This window comes from Pelmatolapia mariae, linkage group LG6 (assembly GCF_036321145.2).
Source record: "Pelmatolapia mariae isolate MD_Pm_ZW linkage group LG6, Pm_UMD_F_2, whole genome shotgun sequence".
NCBI classification, from domain to species: domain Eukaryota; kingdom Metazoa; phylum Chordata; class Actinopteri; order Cichliformes; family Cichlidae; genus Pelmatolapia; species Pelmatolapia mariae.
Window position 1 is genome coordinate 30,216,387 of NC_086232.1, and position 22,367 is coordinate 30,238,753.

Consider the following 22,367-nt stretch of genomic DNA (forward strand, 5'->3'; position numbering starts at 1 on the left):
TAAATTAATTAATTTAAAAAAATCATATATATATATATATATATATATATATATATATATATATATATATATATATATATATATATGTGGGTATTTTCATGTTTGTTTTTTTGTACTATTTGATCATTAAAGTGGCCCTCCAATGAGATGACAGTGCCAGCAGTGGCCCCCAGCTCATTTAAGTTTATGACCTCTGGTTTAAAAAAAAGCACAAGTCAAAAGAAACTGTGTAGACTTTTGTGTGATGATCATTCCATCTCAGAGCAGCACTCCGTTTTTACAACGAATTCGAAACGAATTCGAAGAGGACCTTTAGTTTTGCTTTTGTTTTGATTGTTTGTTTTTCGGGAATATTCCACATTTAACTTTGATGATTTTCAGTCTCATTTTGCTCAACACAGCCTGCGACAGACTGGTGACCTGTCCAGGGTGTACTCTATGATAGCTCGGATAGGCTCCAGTCCCCCGACGACCCCGACAAGCATACGTAGAAGAGAATGGACGGACCTTTCTTAGCATCAGTCTCCAGTTGAACTAATTTGACATTTCACGTGAAGTATAACATTAAGAGAGAAACAATTGCCTGTTAAGCACAGCAAATCTGATCAGCTGCACTCACCTGCATTCCAGGTTGTTGTTGAGAGAAAAAAAAATCTCCTCTTGATCTTCCTTAGATACGGAGATTTACCTGTCTGCAGCTCTGATTTTACTTCCACTTTCATTTCAGTAATTTGATGTTGAATCCTTATTGCTCCGCCTCTTCGGGTTTGTATTCTTCTTCCTGCTTCAGGCGGGTTTGACACGTGGAAGGCGTTTTGCTGCCCTCCTCAGGTGCTTCGAAGTATTTCGAAGCACCTGAGGAGAAATCCTATAGTCTATAGTCTATAGAATTGTCTAGTACACTTACAGTCTTCTCATAGCTCAATTCTAGCAGAAAAGTTATTCTCACCACTCTTAAAGCAGTTCTTTAAACAGTAGTATAACAAAACACTGAGACATCTGTGTGAAAGATACTACAACAATCAAAACCTTTGTCACAATTGTGAAAACATGAATAGTCATGTAATCACTTCAGCTTGTAATTAATGAATAAAAACAGTTCACCACCTTTTAAAGACTGAGCATTCAAAATGTTTAGTTTTTTTCACCCCTCAAAACCATTTGCATCAGAAAACAGACAACGCACCAACTACTGTGTAGTCCACCAACGTCACGCTACATACATTCAGCAACCAGTTTATTAGGTACGCCTGCTCCAGTGTTTGTCACAGTATTTCAAATATCTAATCAGTGACTTTCAACTAAAAGCATTTATGAATCTAGACATGGTCAAGATACCTGCTGAAGTTCAAACCGAGTGTCAGAATGAGGAAGAACGTTGACTGAATGTGGCATGGTTTTTGATATCACTTAGGCTGGTGTGAGTATTTTAGACACTGATGATGTCCTGGGATTTTCCTGCACGACGATCTCTACGGTTTACAGGGAATGGTCTAAAGTGAGAAAATATCCAGTGAGCAGCAGTTCTCCGGGTTAAAATACCTTGTTGGTGTCAGAGGACAATGGAAGAATACTCTGAGCTGATAGGAAAGCAACAGCAACTCAAATAACCACTCATTACAAATAAGCACATACCAACCTCTGTATATTTTATATATCTTATTTTATTGTTTACTTTATTTCATTTGTAAAACATGTATATACATACTATATACACACTCAAACACACACACGTAGAAAAACACATTTAGTATACACATTCAGTAATGTATATACCTTTACATATTGTACATATATTTATTACTTTTTAGATTAGCCATTTTTATATTTTGCTTGTTTTACATTATTGTATTTTGCACAACTCTGTTGCTTGTGAAGCTCGCACACAAGAATTTCACTCACATGTACTGTACCAGTGTACCTGCACATGTGATGTGACAATAAAAGTGATTTGATTTGATTTGATTTGAAGCTGTGCAGAAGAGCATCTCTGAAAGCACAACACTTTTCACCTTGAACCAAATGGCCTGCAGTAACAGTAAATCACGCTGAGGGCCACACCTGTCAGATAAGAACAGGAAACTGAGGCTACATTTCGCACTCATCGAAATTAGACAACAGAACACTGAAAAAAGCTGTTCTCCAGCAGCCTCCACAGTTACCAATTCAATTCAATTCAATTTTATTTATATAGCGCCAAATCACAACAAAAGTCGCCTCAAGGCGCTTTATATTGTACAGTAGATAGCACAATAATAAATACAGAGAAAAACCCAACAATCATATGACCCCCTATGAGCAAGCACTTTGGCGACAGTGGGAAGGAAAAACTCCCTTTTAACAGGAAGAAACCTCCGGCAGAACCAGGCTCAGGGAGGGGCGGCCATCTGCTGCGACCGGTTGGGGTGAGAGAAGGAAAACAGGATGAAAGACATGCTGTGGAAGAGAGACAGAGATTAATAACAGATATGATTCGATGCAGAGAGGTCTATTAACACATACTGAGTGAGAAAGGTGACTGGAAAGGAAAAACTCAATGCATCATGGGAATCCCCGGCAGCCTACGTCTATTGCAGCATAACTAAGGGATCACCTGGTCCAGCCCTAACTATATGCTTTAGCAAAAAGGAAAGTTTTAAGCCTAATCTTGAAAGTAGAGATAGTGTCTGTCTCCCGAATCCAAACTGGAAGCTGGTTCCACAGAAGAGGGGCCTGAAAACTGAAGGCTCTCCCTCCCATTCTACTTTTAAATACTCTAGGGACAGCAAGTAAGCCTGCAGAGCGAGAGCGAAGTGCTCTAATAGGGTGATATGGCACTACAAGGTCATTAAGATAAGATGGGGCCTGATTATTTAAGACCTCGTATGTGAGGAGCAGGATTTTGAATTCAATTCTGGATTTAACAGGAAGCCAATGAAGGGAAGCCAAAACAGGAGAAATATGCTCTCTCTTTCTAGTCCCTGTCAGTACCCTTGCTGCAGCATTTTGGATCAGCTGAAGGCTTTTCAGCGAGTTTTTATGACATCCTGATAATAAGGAATTACAGTAGTCCAGCCTGGAAGTAATAAATGCATGAACTAGTTTATCAGCGTCACTCTGAGACAGGATATTTCTAATTTTAGAGATGTTGCGCAAATGGAAGAAAGCAGTCTTACATATTTGTTTAATATGTGCGTTGAAGGACATGTCCTGGTCAAAAATGACTCCAAGGTTCCTCACAGCATTACTGGAGGCCAAGGTAATGCCATCCAGAGTAAGAATCTGGTTAGATACCATATTTCTAATATTTTCAGGGCTGAGTACAATAACCTGAGTTTTATCTGAATTAAGAAGCAGAAAGTTAGCGGCCATCCAGGTCTTTATGTCTTTAAGACATTCCTGCAGTTTAACTAATTGGTGTGTGTTACCTGGCTTCATGGATAGATAGAGCTGCGTGTCATCTGCATAGCAGTGAAAATGTATGCTATGTCTTCTAATGATGCTGCCTAGGGGAAGCATGTATAATGTAAATAGAATTGGTCCTAGCACTGAACCCTGTGGAACACCATAATTGAACTTAGTGTGTGAAGAGGACTCTCCATTTATTTGAACAAATTGGAGTCTATTAGATAGATATGATACAAACCACTGCAGCACAGTACCTGTAATACCTACAGCATGTTCTAATCGCTCTAATAGGATATTATGATCAACAGTATCAAACGCTGCACTGAGGTCTAGCAGGACAAGCACAGAGATGAGTCCACTGTCAGAGGCCATAAGAAGATCATTTGTAACCTTCACTAAAGCTGTTTCTGTGCTGTGATGAGCTCTGAAACCTGACTGAAACTCTTCAAATAAGCCATTCCTCTGCAGATGATCTGTTAGCTGTTTGACAACTACTCTTTCAAGGATTTTTGATATGAAAGGAAGGTTGGAGATTGGCCTATAATTAGCTAAGACAGCTGGGTCTAGAGATGGCTTTTTGAGTAAAGGTTTAACTACAGCCACCTTGAAGGCCTGTGGTACATAGCCGATTATTAGAGATAGGTTGATCATATTTAAGATTGAAGAATTAATTAATGGCAGGACTTCTTTGAGCAGTTTTGTAGGAATGGGGTCTAAAAGACACGTTGATGGTTTGGAGGAAGTAATTATTGAAGTTAACTCAGAAAGATCATTTGGAGAAAAAGAGTCTAACTTAACATTGATGGTACTAAAAGTAGCTGTAGATAATATTACATCTGTGGGATGATTATTGGTAATTTTTTCTCTAATGATAAAAATTTTATTTGTGAAGAAGTTCATGAAGTCATTACTAGTTAGCGTTAAAGGGATGGTTGGCTCAGTAGAGCTCTGACTTTTTGTCAGCCTGGCTACAGTGCTGAAGAGAAACCTGGGGTTGTTCTTATTTTCTTCAATCAGTGACGAATAGTAAGATGTTCTGGCTTTGCGGAGGGCTTTCTTATAAAGCAGCAAACTATTTCTCCAGGCTAAATGATGATCCTCTAAATTTGTGACACGCCATTTCCTCTCCAGCTTACGAGTTATCTGCTTTAGGCTACGTGTTTGAGAATTATACCACGGAGTCAGGTACTTCGGATTTGAGGCCTTAGTTTTCACAGGAGCTACAGTATCCAGAGTCGTATGTAGTGAGGAGGTAAAATTATTAACAAGATAATCGATCTCTGTTGGAGTAGCGTTCAGATAGCTGCTCTGCTCTATGTTGGTACAGGGCATTGAAGATGATAACAGTGGGTGGATTATATTCTTAAACTTAGTTACAGCACTTTCAGAAAGACATCTACTTTGATAAAGTCTACTCTCCACTGCTGTGTAATCAATTATTGTAAATGTAAATGTTATCAGGAAATGATCAGACAGCAGAGGGTTTTCAGGAAACACTTTTAAATGTTCAGTTTCTATGCCATATGTTAAAACAAGATCTAGAGTGTGATTAAAGTGGTGGGTGGGTTCTTTTACATTTTGAGAGAAGCCAATTGAGTCTAATAACAGATTAAATGCAATGTTGAGGCTGTCATTTTTAGCATCTACATGGATGTTAAAATCACCCACAATAATTATTTTATCTGAGCTGAGCACTAAATCAGATAAAAAGTCTGAGAAATCAGAGAGAAACTCTGTGTAAGGCCCAGGTGGACGATAGATGATAACAAGTAAGACTGGTTTCTGAGTTTTACAGCTGGGTTGGACAAGGCTAAGCATCAGGCTTTCAAATGAATTAAAAGTCTGTCTTGGTCTTTCGTTAATTAATAGACTGGTGTGAAAAATTGCTGCCACACCGCCCCCTCGGCCTGTGCTTCGAGGTTTCTGGTAGTTAGAATGACTCGGGGGTGTTGATTCATTTAAACTAACATAATCATCCGGCTGCAACCAAGTTTCTGTAAGGCAGAGTAAATCGATTTGTTGATCAATTATTAAGTCATGTACTAACAGAGACTTGGAGGAGAGAGACCTAATATTTAATAATCCACATTTAACTGTTTTACTCTTTGGTTCAGATGTGGATACTGTATTGTTCTTTCTTTGTGATTTTTTATGTTTAAGTTGTTTATTGCTGGTTTTTGGTTTGTTTTTTGTCTTTTTGGGAGCTGACACAGTCTCAATGGAGATGGGTTTTGGGGGGGGTAGCAGGAGGAGAGAAGCTGCAGAGAGGCGTGTAAGACTGCAACTCTGCTTCCTGGTCCCAACTCTGGATAGTCATATTTTGGGGGGTTTAATAAATTGGTCCATATTTCTAGAAATGAGAGCTGCTCCATCCAAAGTGGGATGGATGCCGTCTCTCCTAACAAGACCAGGTTTCCTCCAGAAGGTTTGCCAATTATCTATGAAGCCCACATCGTTTCTGGGACACCACTCAGACAGCCAGCAATTTAAGGAGAACATGCGGCTAAACATGTCACTCCTGGTCTGATTGGGGAGGGGACCAGAGAAAACTACAGAGTCCGACATTGTTTTGGCAAAGTTACACACCGATTCAATATTGATTTTAGTGACCTCCGATTGGCGTAACCGGGTGTCATTACTGCCGACGTGAATTATGATCTTACTGTATTTACGTTTACCCTTAGCCAGCAGTTTTAAATTTCCTTCAATGTCGCCTGCTCTGGCCCCTGGAAGACAATTGACTATGGTTGCCGGTGTCTCTAGCTTCACATGTCTGAGAACAGAATCGCCAATTACCAGAGTTTGACCCCCGGCGGGTGTGTCGCCGAGTGGGGAAAAACGGTTAGACACATGAACAGGTTGGTGGTGTACCTGGGGCTTCTGTTTAAGACTATGCTTCCTCCTCACCGTCACCCAGCCGCCCTCTTTCCCCAGCTGCTTGGGGTCTGCCGGGGAACAGCTAGCGGGGCCTACGCTATCTTCGGCTGCACCAGCTGCAGGGGCCTGGCTAGCTACGGGTGAATGAAGGGTGCGAAGCCGACAGTGTTGGGGAGTAACGGAATACATGTACCGCCGTTACGTATTTAGAATACAAAATATGAGTAACTGTATTCCGTTACAGTTACCGTTTAAAAAGGTGGTATTCAGAATACAGTTACTTTGTTGAAATAAATGGATTACACGGCGGTACTTTCCTGTTTCATATTGTGGCGGGTCAGGACTGTTTGGGTTTGTTTGACAGCTATGTTCTGTTGTTCCAGGCGGCAGCGTTACGGTTGCCATGGTTACAGGGTGACGCTCTCTCTCTCTGCGTGTTTCCTGGGTGAGAGAGCGCTTTTTTGTTGTTGTTGTTGTGCTAAGCTAAAAGGCAGAATGCTACAGGCATGGCCCTAAAGAATGTAGCCTCATGGGCAGTGTAGTCCGTGCTGCAGCGAGAATGGACTACCATACCCGTTATGTGTCTGTGAGCGAGGGAGGGAGAGAAAGGAAAAGTATGAGCTGTCACGGAGCAAAAACGGGAGCTGGAAGCATGTAAATATAATAATAACCACTGCAGCCAAGAAGAGTGCCTGACGAGCCCATTTGTAAGTAAGCTATTAAGACTCAACTGTACACTGTGTTCGTGTTTTCCTCCGGAAAAAATAAGTTCCGTTGGAGCAGCCTTTCAACGCCTCTCTCTGTCTCTCGCTAGCAAAGTTGACCCAGACAACAAAGTAAAGCTATTTTTCAGCTACGAGCCCGACACGGAACCCACCGTATTAGCCAGATGTCCCTTTACTACGGTTCGGAGCCGCGGACCTTCAGTATCAGTAATAAATCACAGCAATAGTACATTCACGTAGTTGTAAAAAGCATGATAATATATTAAGTAATCCAAAGTATTCAGAATACGTTACCCTCATTGAGTAACGTAACGGAATACGTTACAGAATACATTTTGGGGCATGTATTCGGTATTCTGTAATGGAATACATTTTAAAAGTAACCTTCCCAACACTGGAAGCCGAGTCTCCAATTCAGTAATCCTGGCCTCCAGAGCTGCAAATATGCTGCATTTGTTACAGGTACCATTACTGCTAAAGGAGGCCGAGGAGTAACTAAACATCTGACACAATGAGCAGGAAAGTGCAGGAGGGACAGGTGAAGTAGCCATGGTGCTAACGAGTCGGCTACGAGCTAAGCTAAGCTAGCGAAACAGTAAAGAGACAGTGAGTGAATACTTTGGCTATAAATTAGGTAGTGAGTACACAGAAAGGGTGATTCAGATGAAGCACGTTAAGATTATACTATGAAAAAGGGATGTATCAGAAGATTTAAATTAAATTGCTAAGCAGAAAAGCTACTCAGAAACACCACTGTGTTTGAGCAGGAACAGGAAGTGATACTCTACCACAAAGCGAGCGAACACCAAGTGACAGCGCCCCCGACGTGACCAAGAAGAAACTTTGTTATCAGTCCAGTTGATTATCATTGGGATGCGCTTGAAAGAGAGATTTGGATGAGCAGCTGTGACACAAAACCAAAAGTATGTATTTAATTTTCAAGCAAACCACAGACTGTGTTATTGTATTGGATCTTTCATACATATCTAAAAGAAGTTTGAAGTAATTTGATTAAAAACACTAATGCTTGACAGTATTCAGGAAAGTGAGTGATCTAGAGTTGTGACTGACTTTTGGAACATTTTTGCTGTGAGAATTGGACTAAGAGAACTGGAAGAAAAATTGTAAATGCTGCCTGTGCTTCTGTGAACTATGAAGCAGATTATTTGTTTTTTCAGTTTTTGTTGTTGTTGTTTTTGTATCAATTTTATTGTCTTTTGTTGTTGTTGTTGTTGTTTTTGTATCAAAAGCTAAATTATTGTTAAATAATTTAAACTTTTTACTTAAGCTAATCGTTTAAATGCAGCATTTTCTGCAGCAAGCATTAATTTTACCTCTCACTATAAGAGATTTACAGAATAACTAGAGGTTATGGACTGAATAAAGAAGAGTTATAGCATTTGAACCGCTGACTGTCAAAGTATAACCTGATGTTCTAAAGAGACCAAAGCCAACAATGAATCAGTTATATTTTGTTGTTGGATTGCTCTTCTGCTATTTCTACTCAGTAAATTTAAATTGGTTTAAGTTAGATTAAGGGCTGCAGTGAGTGTAGTCTGCCCATTCAAAAGCAAAGACGAATGCAGGCATAACCCAAGCAAAGTCTTTACAGGGGGCCATGAGTGCCAAATTGAATCAAACAAATACATTATTAAATAATTTATTAAATGTGTCAGTAATAATTACAATTTAAATGGCACCATAGCCCCTTCACTGTCAGGATTTATTACATGCCATGTGAGCACAAGCAGTATAACATTTTCATCTCACCAGACCTCAGTTTCCTGTTAAATAGAGAATCACGTGTATCAGTTTCACAAGTTCAGTACAACAGTCTGCAACTTCAGAGACACTCTTAGATCTTTTCTTCAGAAACCCAAGACCCAGCTGAAACCAGCAACGCATCTGAACATCATGGAAATGCGCTATAGGAATCCAGAAGAAATACCAGGTAATCACAGAGTGTTGAAAAAGGGGCAAAGGTCAGAAAGCCTAAAGATGACCAAACCCTTAAGTTTAATAATATTTATTCTTTATTATTTTTCATTAAGTTTATGCTGTTACAGTATTGTAATATTCTTAATTTAAACCTCACAAACTGACCCACACTATAATTTTAAAAAAAGAAATCATTTAAAACAGCTACATGCAGGTGTTTCAGCTGACATAATTACAAATGTTTTTTTAAATTTACTTTTGTGAATCTAGTTTTAGGTTTTAGTTTATTTTAGTTAGCATAATAATCTTTATTTGTGGTCACGACTTAAAAAGAAAAACACAAATTTCAAAAAGCAGTCACTGCAGACAATATTACAAGAAGATACAATGAGAAATTCCCCTTTTAGTATCATTATTCAGTATTTTTAGTCAAAATCAGTCTGTGAAATAGGTATAAACCCTTTATAACTGCATACATTTTAAATTCTCAGGACAGAAAAGCCAATACATAACATCGACCTTTCAACTTTGAAGATGTATTTCCCAAACAGCTCATATATGAGCATACAAAGTAAAGCCATGCAAAACTTTTTACCTTCACACTATAAAATGTGCCCAAATTATAGCTCTTGAAAGTACGGGTGGGTTGGTTGAAATTTAGTGGTTTTAATTTTTCCTTCATTTTTGAGCCCCCTAAACTTCTTAAGTACAAGAAATAGAAAAATTCAATTTTTCTAAAATGGAAACAAATTTAAACTCTGTTAAAAAATGCAACCAAATAAATTTTGGACAGCTTTGCTACAATACTTACTGCGAAATTAGCTCAGATTTCAACTGCACAAAATACTTTCATTTTAAAAGACATTAATTAAATATCCCACTACAGTAGATTCCTACATATCAATCTTATTAAACAGCCTGCTTTGATAATGGATTTTTCCTGGTTGCTTGTTACTATTTGAGCATTGCAGCAGCCGAACCATCACCTGCACTAACAAATTGCACACATAATTTCCTCAGACATCCCTTTAGAGCAGAACTATTATGATCATTGCAAAAAGTGGCGCACTCCAAAACTGGCATCCCAGTCACTGAATTGGTGTAGTGGACAGTGCAAAGACCTAGTTTCCATCTGTTACTGAAAATATGATATACAGTATGACATAATATTAGTACTCAAATCTGGTCATAAAACAATTTCAAAAAGCGGACATGAGGATTCTAAATATCACATTGTTTTCTACCCCTGACCTATTTTTTAAGGTCAGATAAGGTCAAACTTTCATAAAATGTCTTTTACTTTTACTGTGTTTAAAAATCTATTGCCTTTGTTAGTAGTGACAACATTTAAGAAATGATACAAAAATATATCTATATCAAAGATATACTATATCAAAATGTCAGGCCACATTTAATCACTGAACTGATTTACATTTCTGCCTTAGTTTAAAGTTGGTCCCAAAATGCATTAAATGATTGAAAGTATCATCAAGAAAAACAGAACAAGCTCCTTAGTTAGTTACAAATATACTGCTGTATAATACTATAATATGGTATTTACAAACGCCTGTGTAAAGAAAATAGGGCTGTAACAGTTCATTAAGTACGACCAATAACTCGATTATAAAAATATTCTCACCTTCCTTCCAAATATTCTCACCAAACTAAAAAAATGCCTTCTCATTTTATTTTACATTACTGTATTTAGTTGTATTTAACTATTTCAATATTTTTGCATTTAAGAAAATGTTTTCTTTTAAATTTTTTATTTTAACATGTAAATACAATGAAAGGGTTTAGTGGGGGCCCAGCAACCCTGACAAGGATGTGCAGAAGAGAATGGATTGATGGGTTTAGTGGGTTTTTTTTGTATGTACTGATCATTAATGAGACAAAATGTATTACTTACCCAGTTACTTAATTAATACATAGTCGATAGCTGCAGCCCTAAATTAAGTTGAACATTTGTCATGTTGCTCTTAGCTGATTTTTTAGTGCACAACAAACTCTTAAAGTATGTTTAAAAAGAAAAAAGACAATACAATTAAATTTACAAAATACATTACTATTCCTTTGAAAGTAAATACTACCCAGAGAGCTAGCTGGCTTGGTGGAGGCTTGCGCTCTTTTGGAGTGGTTCGCGTTAAATGTGCTAATTATTTTTTTTGTTGTGACAGTAAATGTCTGCTGTACCAAATTGAAAAAGATAAATGCTGTTGTGTATTGAAGACAATACTCTTCAGGCGCTGATTGAAAAACAGATTTATTTATTTTTTACTTTGTAAATTAAAAGAGCAGTCGCTAGTGTCACCGTTGCTATTAGTCACCAAATATGAGGTTGTTAATGTTTTATGTTTAGATACATGTTGAAAAATACTGATTTCTAGCCCCAGGTACTAAATTTGTGAAGAAAAGTTCCTGCAAAGCTGCTGTGATTCTTCTGGGTGTGCTGTGTCTTCTTCTCCTCACTGGACTCATAATTCTGGCTTTTCCTTGTGAGTACAGCAGCTAGGTAGCATGCTGATGATGTCCTAAATGGGTGTTCATTAATAGAGCTTGTTCATTTAATGTTCACATGCCCAACACAGTCACCCAAGACAAATCTGAGTGGGAAGAGGAGGTGGGCAGACAGAGAGCATTACAGATCAGTTACAACAACTTGAAAACAGATCAAGACCAGTTACAGAAAAACTACGACAGTGTGGTTCAAGACAGAGTCCGGCTCCAGAAAAGAGTTGAAGCCTTGACCAAAGAAAAAGATGATCTTCAGAAAAAGTTTCAAGGTAATTATTCCTTTATTTCATTCAAAGAAAATCTGTTCTTGGGTCTAGCCTTTATTCTAATGATTCAATAATAAACCAATAGTTTGTAAATTGCAACAAACAAAATGTGATAGATTTAGCACAGACCCTGCCTACAAGACATCATAAATGAATATCACAGTTAAATGTGATTGCAAAATGTTTTAAATGCACATTTTTCAGTTTGTTTCTTTGTTTGTTTTTACTAATTTACTAATGCATCATAAGAAGCACAGCTGCAGTGTTAGACAATAACAGTTGATACATGAAGTATTTCAGAGCTCTGAGATAAAAAAAAAAAAAATACCCAAAGAATTCATACAATAATATATTGCCACTGGACTTAGAAAATAAACAATCTTTTGATGCTGTTAAGGTGACTTCCTGACTCAAACTGAACTCACTCAGTTTGCCTTCACTCTTTTTCAATTATGTACTTGAAGTTGCAAATAATAATAATAAAAAAAGAAAAAGACAACCAAATACAGAGATGACTGTACCACCAACATTGTGGTTTACGCTTAGGGCTTCTTCTGTAAGAAATGAAAGCAGCATTAAGAGTCTTGCCACATTGATGACAGTAATAAGCAGCTTCCTTTCAATGCCTTTTTTTTTTTTTTACCTACAGCTGCTGATGCAGATTACAGCGGAAATCACTTTATCACATTTTACACATCTTCACTAGAAGTCACCAAAGTTCAAATAGCTTTCTTATATGATCTTATATCTTTCTCATCTTCGCAGCCCTGAGAGTTACTATTAACTTGCACAATTGGAGCAATTAAGTGCACATTGTTAATGAACATGAAAACAAATCTAAAAATCAAAGTGCTGAGAACACTGACTTGGACTATGTCTTAGGTAACACATTATGACAAATTGTGCAACTATGACAGAATGTTTTTTTCACCACCAAAGTGTTTTGAATTTGTGTCACTAACTCCAAAGCAATGGCTGTGAAAAAGCTCATCATTAGGGTTATGTGAAAGCTACCTCGTACAGTGTAACCCCAAACTGTTAACATTCTTCTTCAAATTTTTTTTTTTATATTAGATTTTCAGCATAAATGGGTGTATGTTAGCGGTAGTTTCTATTACATGTCTTCAGAGGAGAAATCCTGGCAAGAGAGCAGACAAGACTGTCTTCAAAAAGGTGCAGATCTGGTGATTATCAACAGCCCAGAAGAACAGGTGGGAGTGCATTAAAAATATATAAATGAAAATTAAAATGAAATCAAAGTTCAGTTAAGTGGAGGCTATATAGATACAGCAGTTTAAACTCAGTATCCTTACAGTTGGTTTCTCTCTTTTTTGAAAAGAACTTTGTGAATCAGTTAAACAAGTATTTGTGGATTGGACTGACTGACTCAGAGACAGACGGGACATGGAAATGGGTGGATGGGACTCGAATGACCACAAGGTTGAAATACAAATAAAATCCATTCTTTAGTTTGCATATATTTTAAATAAAAAGATACTATTCATGCTGTCTCTTTAGTATCTAAGTTACAGTTACTGAAAAGAAAAAAATGATCAGATTGTTGAGTTTAACTCTCATAATTTTATCTTTATTTTCAGCTACTGGAATAGTGGTGAGCCTAATGGACTCACAAATGAAAACTGTGGGCAAATAAAAAATTACAACTCACAAAACAGCTGGAATGATGAAAAATGCTCTATTTTACACTTCTGGATGTGTGAGAAGAAAGCTTCCCCATAACTTCACATCAAGTCCATCAAATAATGCATAAAACAGAGCCACAAGATGCACTCGTGAAATGAAGCTGAACAGAAAACTGTGGAAATTTACATAGAAACAAGTACACGCAGAGGCTTTTTGCTTTGCTTTCAAAATCAAGAAATCTTTTGTCACTATGAACCTCCTCAGTGATGGAGGTCTGCTCTGGTGTGACCGGTCATAACATTGTTAGCTGTATTTGATTAAAAACAGTCCCCTGCTTTAAAATACTCATCCTATAGAAAAAGATTCTCTAACCATAAGTTTTCCATCTGTATGTATATTTTATTCTTTTTACTTAGTGTGGCTCTCATTTACTATGTATCTATCTTTTCGTTGTATTTTAACTACAATGCAGTGGTAGAAATTAAAAGTACTTATGCATGTATTATTTCACTAGCGCTTTTCATGTGTATGCCTTGCCTCCCTTTTTATAACCTTGTGTGTTTTGTGGTATCTCAGAAGCAAGGAGGGAAATAGTGAACACAAACAGATTGTACTGATATGACTGAACTACACTTGTTGTCTGTTAATTGACTTAATATCAGAGGGGTGCATAACCTAAAAGTGGCAGAATTATTCAATTTCTGTTAAGTTTTAGGTTTGCAAGAATTAATTGGTTGCTAGCAATAATGAAACACAGCATCTGTACGGGAAAAGAGTTTCATATTATATTTGGAATGGGCAATATGACATATGCATAATATTCAATAAATATTGGATCTGTTATTTCTTAAAGAAAGATCTTTACATCCCTTTATGTCTGTCTGCATAAACATTGCTATTTTAACATACTTTTTTTCAGGTTTTGCAGAAATACTAACCAGATAACCACAAACACAGTCCCAGTAAACAAGGAAAACAATAGATTACTTAAACATACTGGGCCATGCTTGTATTACTCAATACTATTGTGGTTATAACTGACAGGAAATATTCTGTCAACAAACTGTATTCAGATATTTCCCTTGTTGCATATGCCCCACAGCCAAAATGGATTAAAGCTGATAACTTAGAGAGAAATTACATTGCTTAAAGAATTTCTTAAAGAAAATTATGTCTCCCAAATCCAAACTGGCAGCTGATTCCACAGAAGAGGGGCCTGAAAGGTTCTGCCTCCCATTCTACTTTTAAATATCCTATAGGATCCACAAGTAAGCCCTTAGCGTGAGATCAAAGTGCTTGATTTTGGTTGGTCTTTGGTTGGTCTATGATCTTTGAAGTCTTTAAGATACACTATGATAGACACAAGTTTGGTAGAAATGTAATAATTGTTTTGCCTCCCTTTGTCTGGTTTCCATTAACCCCTGAGTGCTGCTCAGATGGTGTGGCTCAGAGCTTTTGTTCAGCGCTCTTTTTGTTTGAAAAGATGTACAAATGACATGTGAAAGATATTTCTTCATAAGGCAAATTTTGAAAAGAAAACAGACAAGACTGTCTCCAAAAAGGTGAACAAAGTCAAACAGCTGTTCATTGACATATACCTGCCAAACAAATTCAGTTCAGTTTGATTTATATTGTAGTATAAACAGTACACCATCACACACGCACGCACGCACGCACGCACACACACACACACTGCTTTGATGCAGCTGCAACCTGTGGGCGGAACACAAATAAAGTGGCCTATTATTATTTCATCCCACCAGACCTTCATTTCCTGTTAAAGAGAATCACACTTTTTCACACAGTTTTCAAAACTTTGTTAATCTCAAGTTCTTGCTCAGGTTGTAACTGAATCACAGCACAGAATAACATCATGGATGACATTTATCTAAACAGCGTAGCAATTAATCACAGAAAGCTAAAAGGGGACCTAAATTCCTCAGAAAATATTTATGTCACTTATGATGATATCCAAACTGTGGAGATGAACAGGACTGGACCGGCACCTGCATTCACAGGTAATAAACAAATAATTTGACACTGTTACAATTTTATGCACGAACACAGGCAACTTTACTAAACAAAAAAACCCCCATTGTTTTACCTGTTTTAGCAATTTTGTATTTTAATGAATGAGAATTGACTGACCTGACTGAATAATGCCTGCTTTTGCCTCTGTCAGTGGCTGTGGCTACAATGTAGCTTGAGATCACCAGTGTGTGAATGTGTGTGTGAATGGGATGACTGAATGTGTAAAGCGCTTTGGGGTCCTTAGGGACTAGTAAAGCGCTATACAAATACAGGCCATTTACCATTTTGCTTTTCTGAAAAAAATAACACAACATACTGTTGTCTACAGTTTGAGCAACTATTGGCTGTATGTATGTCTCTGTGATCATAACTGATCTCATATCTCACAATACACTAGCATTACTTACAGCAAGTGTCTAGTGGCTCCTGAAAGCTCCTTCAGAAAGGATCTTTGTAAAGTTTCACTGCATCAGAGTTAAAATAATAATTAGACATGGATGAACCGTCTCAGACAAATGTTTCTGTGTTACTGTAAATGTATTTTACTATAGTCTGTTCTGGTTTTGAGATCAGAATCTTAAGAGAACTTTCCTGACCCCCATCATCAACGCTGGTCAGTTATCCTAAAAAACCAATGTAGCAAATGTAATGTAAATAACATAAGAGTTTTGGGAAATTAAAGCATTAATTCTATTATCATTCTGGCAAAATATCAAAAAAGTATCACCCTAACTTAACTTAAATCATATCAAAGAGAGTTGCGTTTTTGCTATCATAGTAGGTGGGTAATGGATCAGAAATTAAAACTAGGTCATCATGGTGATATAGATTTTTAAAACAAAGAAAATATAATGTATTATTTTTGTCTAAATGACAAAAGGACTGCAGTCTTCTTTGATAAGCAAGGGTCCCCTGTGATGGAGAGACCCGTACCTATCACATGGTAGCCCAGTGCATAACAGCAGAACAGTTTGTCTGTGTTTGTTTGTCAGGAAGGCAGTATTTGCACTCTGATTCTGATTCTGTTCTGATTTGCGTTGTGCATGCAAAACATAAAAATAACCACATATTGTTAGAATAGTGCATGGAGAGATAGCACAGTTTTTTATTATTCTGAAACTTCGCAAATCTTCACTTATATGCCTAGGTACTAAATTTGTGAAGAAAAGCTCCTGCAGAGCTGCTGTGATTCTTCTGGGCCTGCTGTGTCTTCTTCTCTTGATTGGACTCATAACTCTATTTTTTCTTTGTGAGTACAGCAGTTAATATAATCTTCAACAGGTGATGTGTAGTTCTTTAACATGTTTTTCTTATTTTAACTTCACGGGCTCAACGAAGTCACCCAAGGCAAATCTCAGCAGATGATGGAGATGATGATGTCATACAACCGTTACGAAAACTTGACCAGAAAGTGGAATGAGTTGCAGACCAGTTACAGCAGCCTAACAATTGAACAACACCAGTTACAGGCCAGGCACAGTATTCTGAAAATGGAACGAGACCAGCTACAGAAAAGCTACAACAATATGGTGGAAGACAGAGGCCAGCTCCAAAAGAGACTTGAAGACATGACCAAAAATAGAGATGATCTTCAGAGAAAGTCTGTTGGTAATTATTGTTATTTCACCTCCATAAAAACAAAACAAGTTTTGGGGGGGATATTTTGAAGTAAGGCACACATGTATTTTTCACTGCACATTAATAATCCTATTAAGGTTTAGGAAAAATATTAGGAAAAGTAAGGTTCAGTGCATCCCAAATGACATCTTAAGTAAATCTTGGAGCTAAATGTGACTCACCAAAAGTTTGAAGTTTTGAAATAATAGAAATTTAGTATCCAAAGCAGCACACATGCAGTGTTGGTTCACCGTGTTTGATTTATACAGTATATGTCAAATCACTCAATTAAAACCACTACAAAAGAACTGATATAATACTGCAATATCTCAGTTAAGACTGCCTTTAATCACTTGATTCAGCTGACTTCTTCGCTCAGGCTGAGCTAATTCATGATGTGTCTGCTGCTTTTCATTTCTCTATTTTTTTCTTAAAAAAATTTCAAACAACCAAATGCAGAAGTGACTCCACTACTGACAGCTGCTAGAAATGACAAAAGCGGCATCCTAATAGTGATGAGTCCACTGCAGAAATAAACTCATTTCACTCCACCTGCAGACATTCCTGTGTTTTCTTTTTCTTTCCTTTAACAGGTTGTCTGGGAGAATGGATGTACTTCAATGGTAGTTTATATTACATTTCTTCAAACAAGAAATCCTGGCAAGAAAGTAGAAATGACTGTCTCCAGAGAGGTGCTGATCTGGTGATTATCAACAGCAAAGAAGAACAGGTGATTTTCTAAATGTGGTTTCTGTCTATATGTATGATATATATATATATATATATATATGTATGATATATATATATATATATATATATATATATATATATATATATATATATATATATATATATATATATATATATATATATATATATTAGGGGTGCAACGATACTCGTATCGATATTGAACCGTTCGATACAGTGCTTTCGGTTCGGTACGCATGTGTATCGATCAATACAAGATTTTTAATTTATTTTATCAACTTTTCTTCTGACGATGCTGTCTGTGTTGAGAGCTCAGTGGATCTGCGTTCGACTACTCCGCCTAGGCTGCACTGTCGAGCGCAGATCTACTGAGCACAGCGCAAGCTAGCAAGACAGAAGCTTAGCTCGTTGCAACATGGTAAATTGAACCTCCCCCACCCTCATTCAGATCTGGCCTTTGGAACTATTTTGGTCTTCATGTGAAGTATGACCCTGAAGGTAAGCGCATCATGGACAAAAGTAAAACAGTATGTCGGATGTGCCACGCAGTGTTCAATTACATGGGTGGGAACTACTGCGTTAGTGCAGTTTGCTCGTTAACGTGTTGACGCTGTCCAGCCCCACGCACGGGGCGATCCGCGGTAGCTCGTTAACGGAGATTTGCCGTGTTGTGGCGTTAACGTCATTTCAGATTAACGCTGACAGCACTAGTGGGAACACAATGAATATGACTGCACATTTACTCCGACATCATCCTAGTGCAAAGACAAGTGGAAGCAGACAAAAACAACAAGCACGCATGCTACAGACTTTACCCGAGTCATTTAGACAGCCACGTGATTCTCCTTATGGGGACCTGATATGTTTAATATGCTGCTGAGAATATACCCCAGAAGAAGCGTATAGTATAGCTTTTATTTTGGAAAGAGCCATTTCTCTGTAATAAACTCTCTTTTCCAAAGATGAGGGATTTCTCCATCAGATATTTATTTTTTTATTACTTTGTCATTTCAGCAACATTAAATTTAAAAACTGTACTTTTGAGTTAAAATATATATTTATAATTTTAATAAATGACAAATTAAAAAGGCATGAACATTTTTTTGTATCGAAAAAATATCGAACCGTGACACCAAAGTATTGAACCGAACCGAACCGTGAATTTTGTGTATCGTTGCACCCCTAATATATATATATATATATATATATATATATATTTCTTTCTCTCAACAAGGAATTCGCAAGAAATTTTCAAAAGCTGATGTGGATAGGATTGACTGACAGCGAGAAAGAGGGGAAATGGAAATGGGTGGATGGGTCTCTGCTTGTTACAAGGTTTGTACATTACTTTACTTTTTCCTTATTGTGCTGCACCAAAAGATAAGTTAAGTTAAGTCTATCAAGTCTTAAAATCATTTATATACGACCTTGTGTTGGTGAGTGCAATGTTCAGAGAAATTACAAAAAGATCTTTATGTCTTCTCTCTTCTCTTCACTCTAAAAAGAACATGTCAACATGGCTTAGGTCTGCAAAGTTCAACAAATCACAGAACTTCTGGAATGTGCTGTCTCAGTCAAAGTCAGAATTTCAACTAGACTGCATTTAAACAAATGCCCCCAAAACACAGCAAACTGAAGCAGCATTGTGAAAAAGAGTGGACTAAAATTCTTCTGCAATGATGTCAAACAGAAAGAACTTAGTTATTGCTGCTAAAGGTAGTTAAACAAGATTCTGATTCATGCGGTGTGCTTACTCCTTCAAATACTGGTTCTATATTTTGGCTTAAGTGTTGTTAAATAAATTTTCATAAACATCTGTATGGCATACACATTAATTTGTGAGCACCGAAGAACAGGATGCAGGAGGCAGAAGTTAAAGCCAATGTAAGTATTTAATATCATTAAGTCCAAACGTTACAAAGTTCAAATCCAAAATTTCTGAAATAAGACAAGCTCAGAAAACATTGGAATGCAAAACTACACAGACAACATGAAGGAAAGACCAGACAAGATATGCAAGAGGTAACAAGGGAAGTGGAAACAAGAGGGGAACTAAAAACAGCTGAAAAACAGAGGAACAAGATTAACTTAGCTTTGCTAGGAAGAACCCAAAACATAACTCATACACAAAATAAGATTCAGAAAAGCACTTGGGCACTGAGTAATATGTCATGTATTTTTTATTTTTTTGTTGCTGTTGGTTGTTTTGGGTTTTTTTTGTCCAAGTTGAAAAGTGTGCTGTTTTCAAAAACAGTTTAAAAATATGGATACAACTTGATGGCTTAATGTTTTAGAAGAGATTTCATCTTATAGCAACATAATTTTTGATGTCTGAATATTTTTTCTTTGTATAGATTCCATTAAAGACTACAACTTTGTTTACAAAAATCATCATTTTTAGTTGGTTGAAATTTAATTTGACATCAGGCTGAATATTGCACTCTGCGCCATGTTTTTTTTTTTATTCACTTTAAATACTGCCAATTCACAAGAGTCACCTCAAGTGCTTTATCCTGTAAAGTAAAGATTCTAAAATATTAAAAAGAAACCCCAACAGTTACATTATCAGCTAGCAGATGGCGACAATGGAAGAAAAAAAGAGAAGAGAGCAGAGAGACTGTACAAAAGACACACTGTGGAAGAGACTTGGAGATTAATAATGACTAATGATTAAATACAGAGTGGTGTATAAACCCACAGGGAGTGAAAAGAGATGTGTGAAGAAGAAACACTCATTGAAATCCCCCCAGCAGCCTAAGAGTAATGGCACCATAACTAAGGATTCAGGGTCACCTGACTCAGCCCTGACAATAAGTTTCATCAAAAAGGAAAGTTTTAAGCCTAATCTTAAAGAGAGAGTGTGTCTTTTGCATTTTTTTTTTTAAATATTGTATTTTGTTTGTATTTCAGCTACTGGGCTGCATTTGAGCCAAACGGTTTTTCACAAAGAGATGAGGACTGTGCAGAAATAAAGAACTTTCATTTCCAAAACGCCTGGAACGATGAATCATGTGACCTTGAGAGAGTCTGGATCTGTGAGAAGAAACTGGCTACATAAATCAGTATCCAAACTCATCACAGAGTGATAGAAAACAGAAAAGAAGTTCATGAAATGTATATGACTGATCCTGTCAGCTCACTGTTATCTACAGTATAAGCTTTGCATCAAAAGTCCTTATTATCACTTCCTTGTACACCACAGTGTGTGATATATGCTAAATAAACAATCTCTGTATTCTGTATATAGTATATCCCACATATATTTAGGAAGTATGCATACTTCCACAGTAGCGGTCAGGTACAGGTGATCAAATGCATTGGATTAACTGATCATCAGTAATTGTGAGCACCTTTATATTAGCAGAAGTTTTAGCAGTTGGCTGGTCTGGAGTATTCAGGTATGTTAATCTGATTAACTTAAATAAAGATGCACTGTTCATGTAATTTGGACTCAGCTTTATATAAGATGCTTGCACAGTTCACAACTGACTTCTAACATTGGTTTCAAATACTATTTGGGAGAGTCACGGTGTGCTTTTCTAGAGACTAGAGCTACATTTTGTGGATGCCCTGTAAATAATTTAGATTTAAAAAAACAAATCTGAGGCGCTTGGGCAGGAATGGCAGTCACTTTATATTCTGCACAATCATGCATGTAACGTTCGCTACGTCCAGATGAACAAAATCAACCTTTTGGGAATCATGCATGTACACATGTTTTATTTTTAAACTACAGAAGTCTCTTTAAACGACCACATGGTGGTGCTACTGTATTGGTTCAAAAAATATTCAGTTTTTGAGCCAATACATCACATAAAAAGGACATAGTAAAAGATTACCTGGTCCTAAGCAGGTCTTAAAATTCTATAAATACTACCTTACAGCTGCAACAGAAACCAAGGTTAAGAGAAACAGCAGAAATAGTATCTTTACAGTGTAAGGTAAAGAGCCTGCAATAATACAGGATTCTTAATTCACTAATTAGTTTTTTGTATAGAGCACTGTACATTATAGATCTGAACAAAATGTTTATTTTTTGGGTGGTTTATCTTGTTCTCTCTCTTGATTTTGTTTTACGCAGTGGAGGCACTTGTGGAAGTATTTGTGGTTTCCTCATCGTGCTTGCATATTTGTGGACCTGAAGAGCATTGCTCACTACAGACAGCTACAGACAGTTGCAGTGCGAGTGCATGTGTAGAAATGTGGTGGTTTTTGATGTTTCTTATACCTCCCACAGTAAATAAACAACCAGAGATCAGATCACGCGGTCCTTCATTCATGGCTGCTGTCCAACTCACAATGCACTTAACCTTACAGACTCCCCTGCAGGATGTGGAACTACAGGAGGGTGGGCCCATGTTGTGTTTTCAGGCTGTGTCCAGGCTCCAGAGTGGGGCCCTGGCAGGACAGACTGATGCCATGATTTAGTTTCTTTCGTAGGGGTTTTATCTTGGTCTGACCCCTTAACCAGGACCAGTTTGCCTTGGGAGACCCAGCAGGCCAAGAAGCTCTGTCAATTTCAGGAGGGCGTAATCTGTATTTTATTGTTTTACATGTATTTGAGATATACATTCATACCACACTGTGTTGTTGTTGATGTTTTAAGTTCTCACCTGCAAACGAATTCTGGACATTCAGAAATAGGTCAGCAGGAAATTGT

General features: G+C 37.2%; 1 protein-coding gene across 1 annotated transcript; it reads left to right on the top strand.

Moving 5' to 3' along the window:
- The first annotated feature begins 11,502 nt into the window (after positions 1–11,502).
- LOC135933205 (CD209 antigen-like protein C) lies at positions 11,503–20,765 on the top strand. The gene is made up of 5 exons (XM_065471225.1): positions 11,503–11,710; positions 16,721–16,990; positions 17,593–17,729; positions 19,213–19,286; positions 20,618–20,765. The coding sequence occupies exons 1-5, from the start codon at positions 11,503–11,505 to the stop codon at positions 20,763–20,765; spliced, it is 837 nt and encodes a 278-aa protein (XP_065327297.1).
- The last annotated feature ends 1,602 nt before the right edge of the window (positions 20,766–22,367 follow it).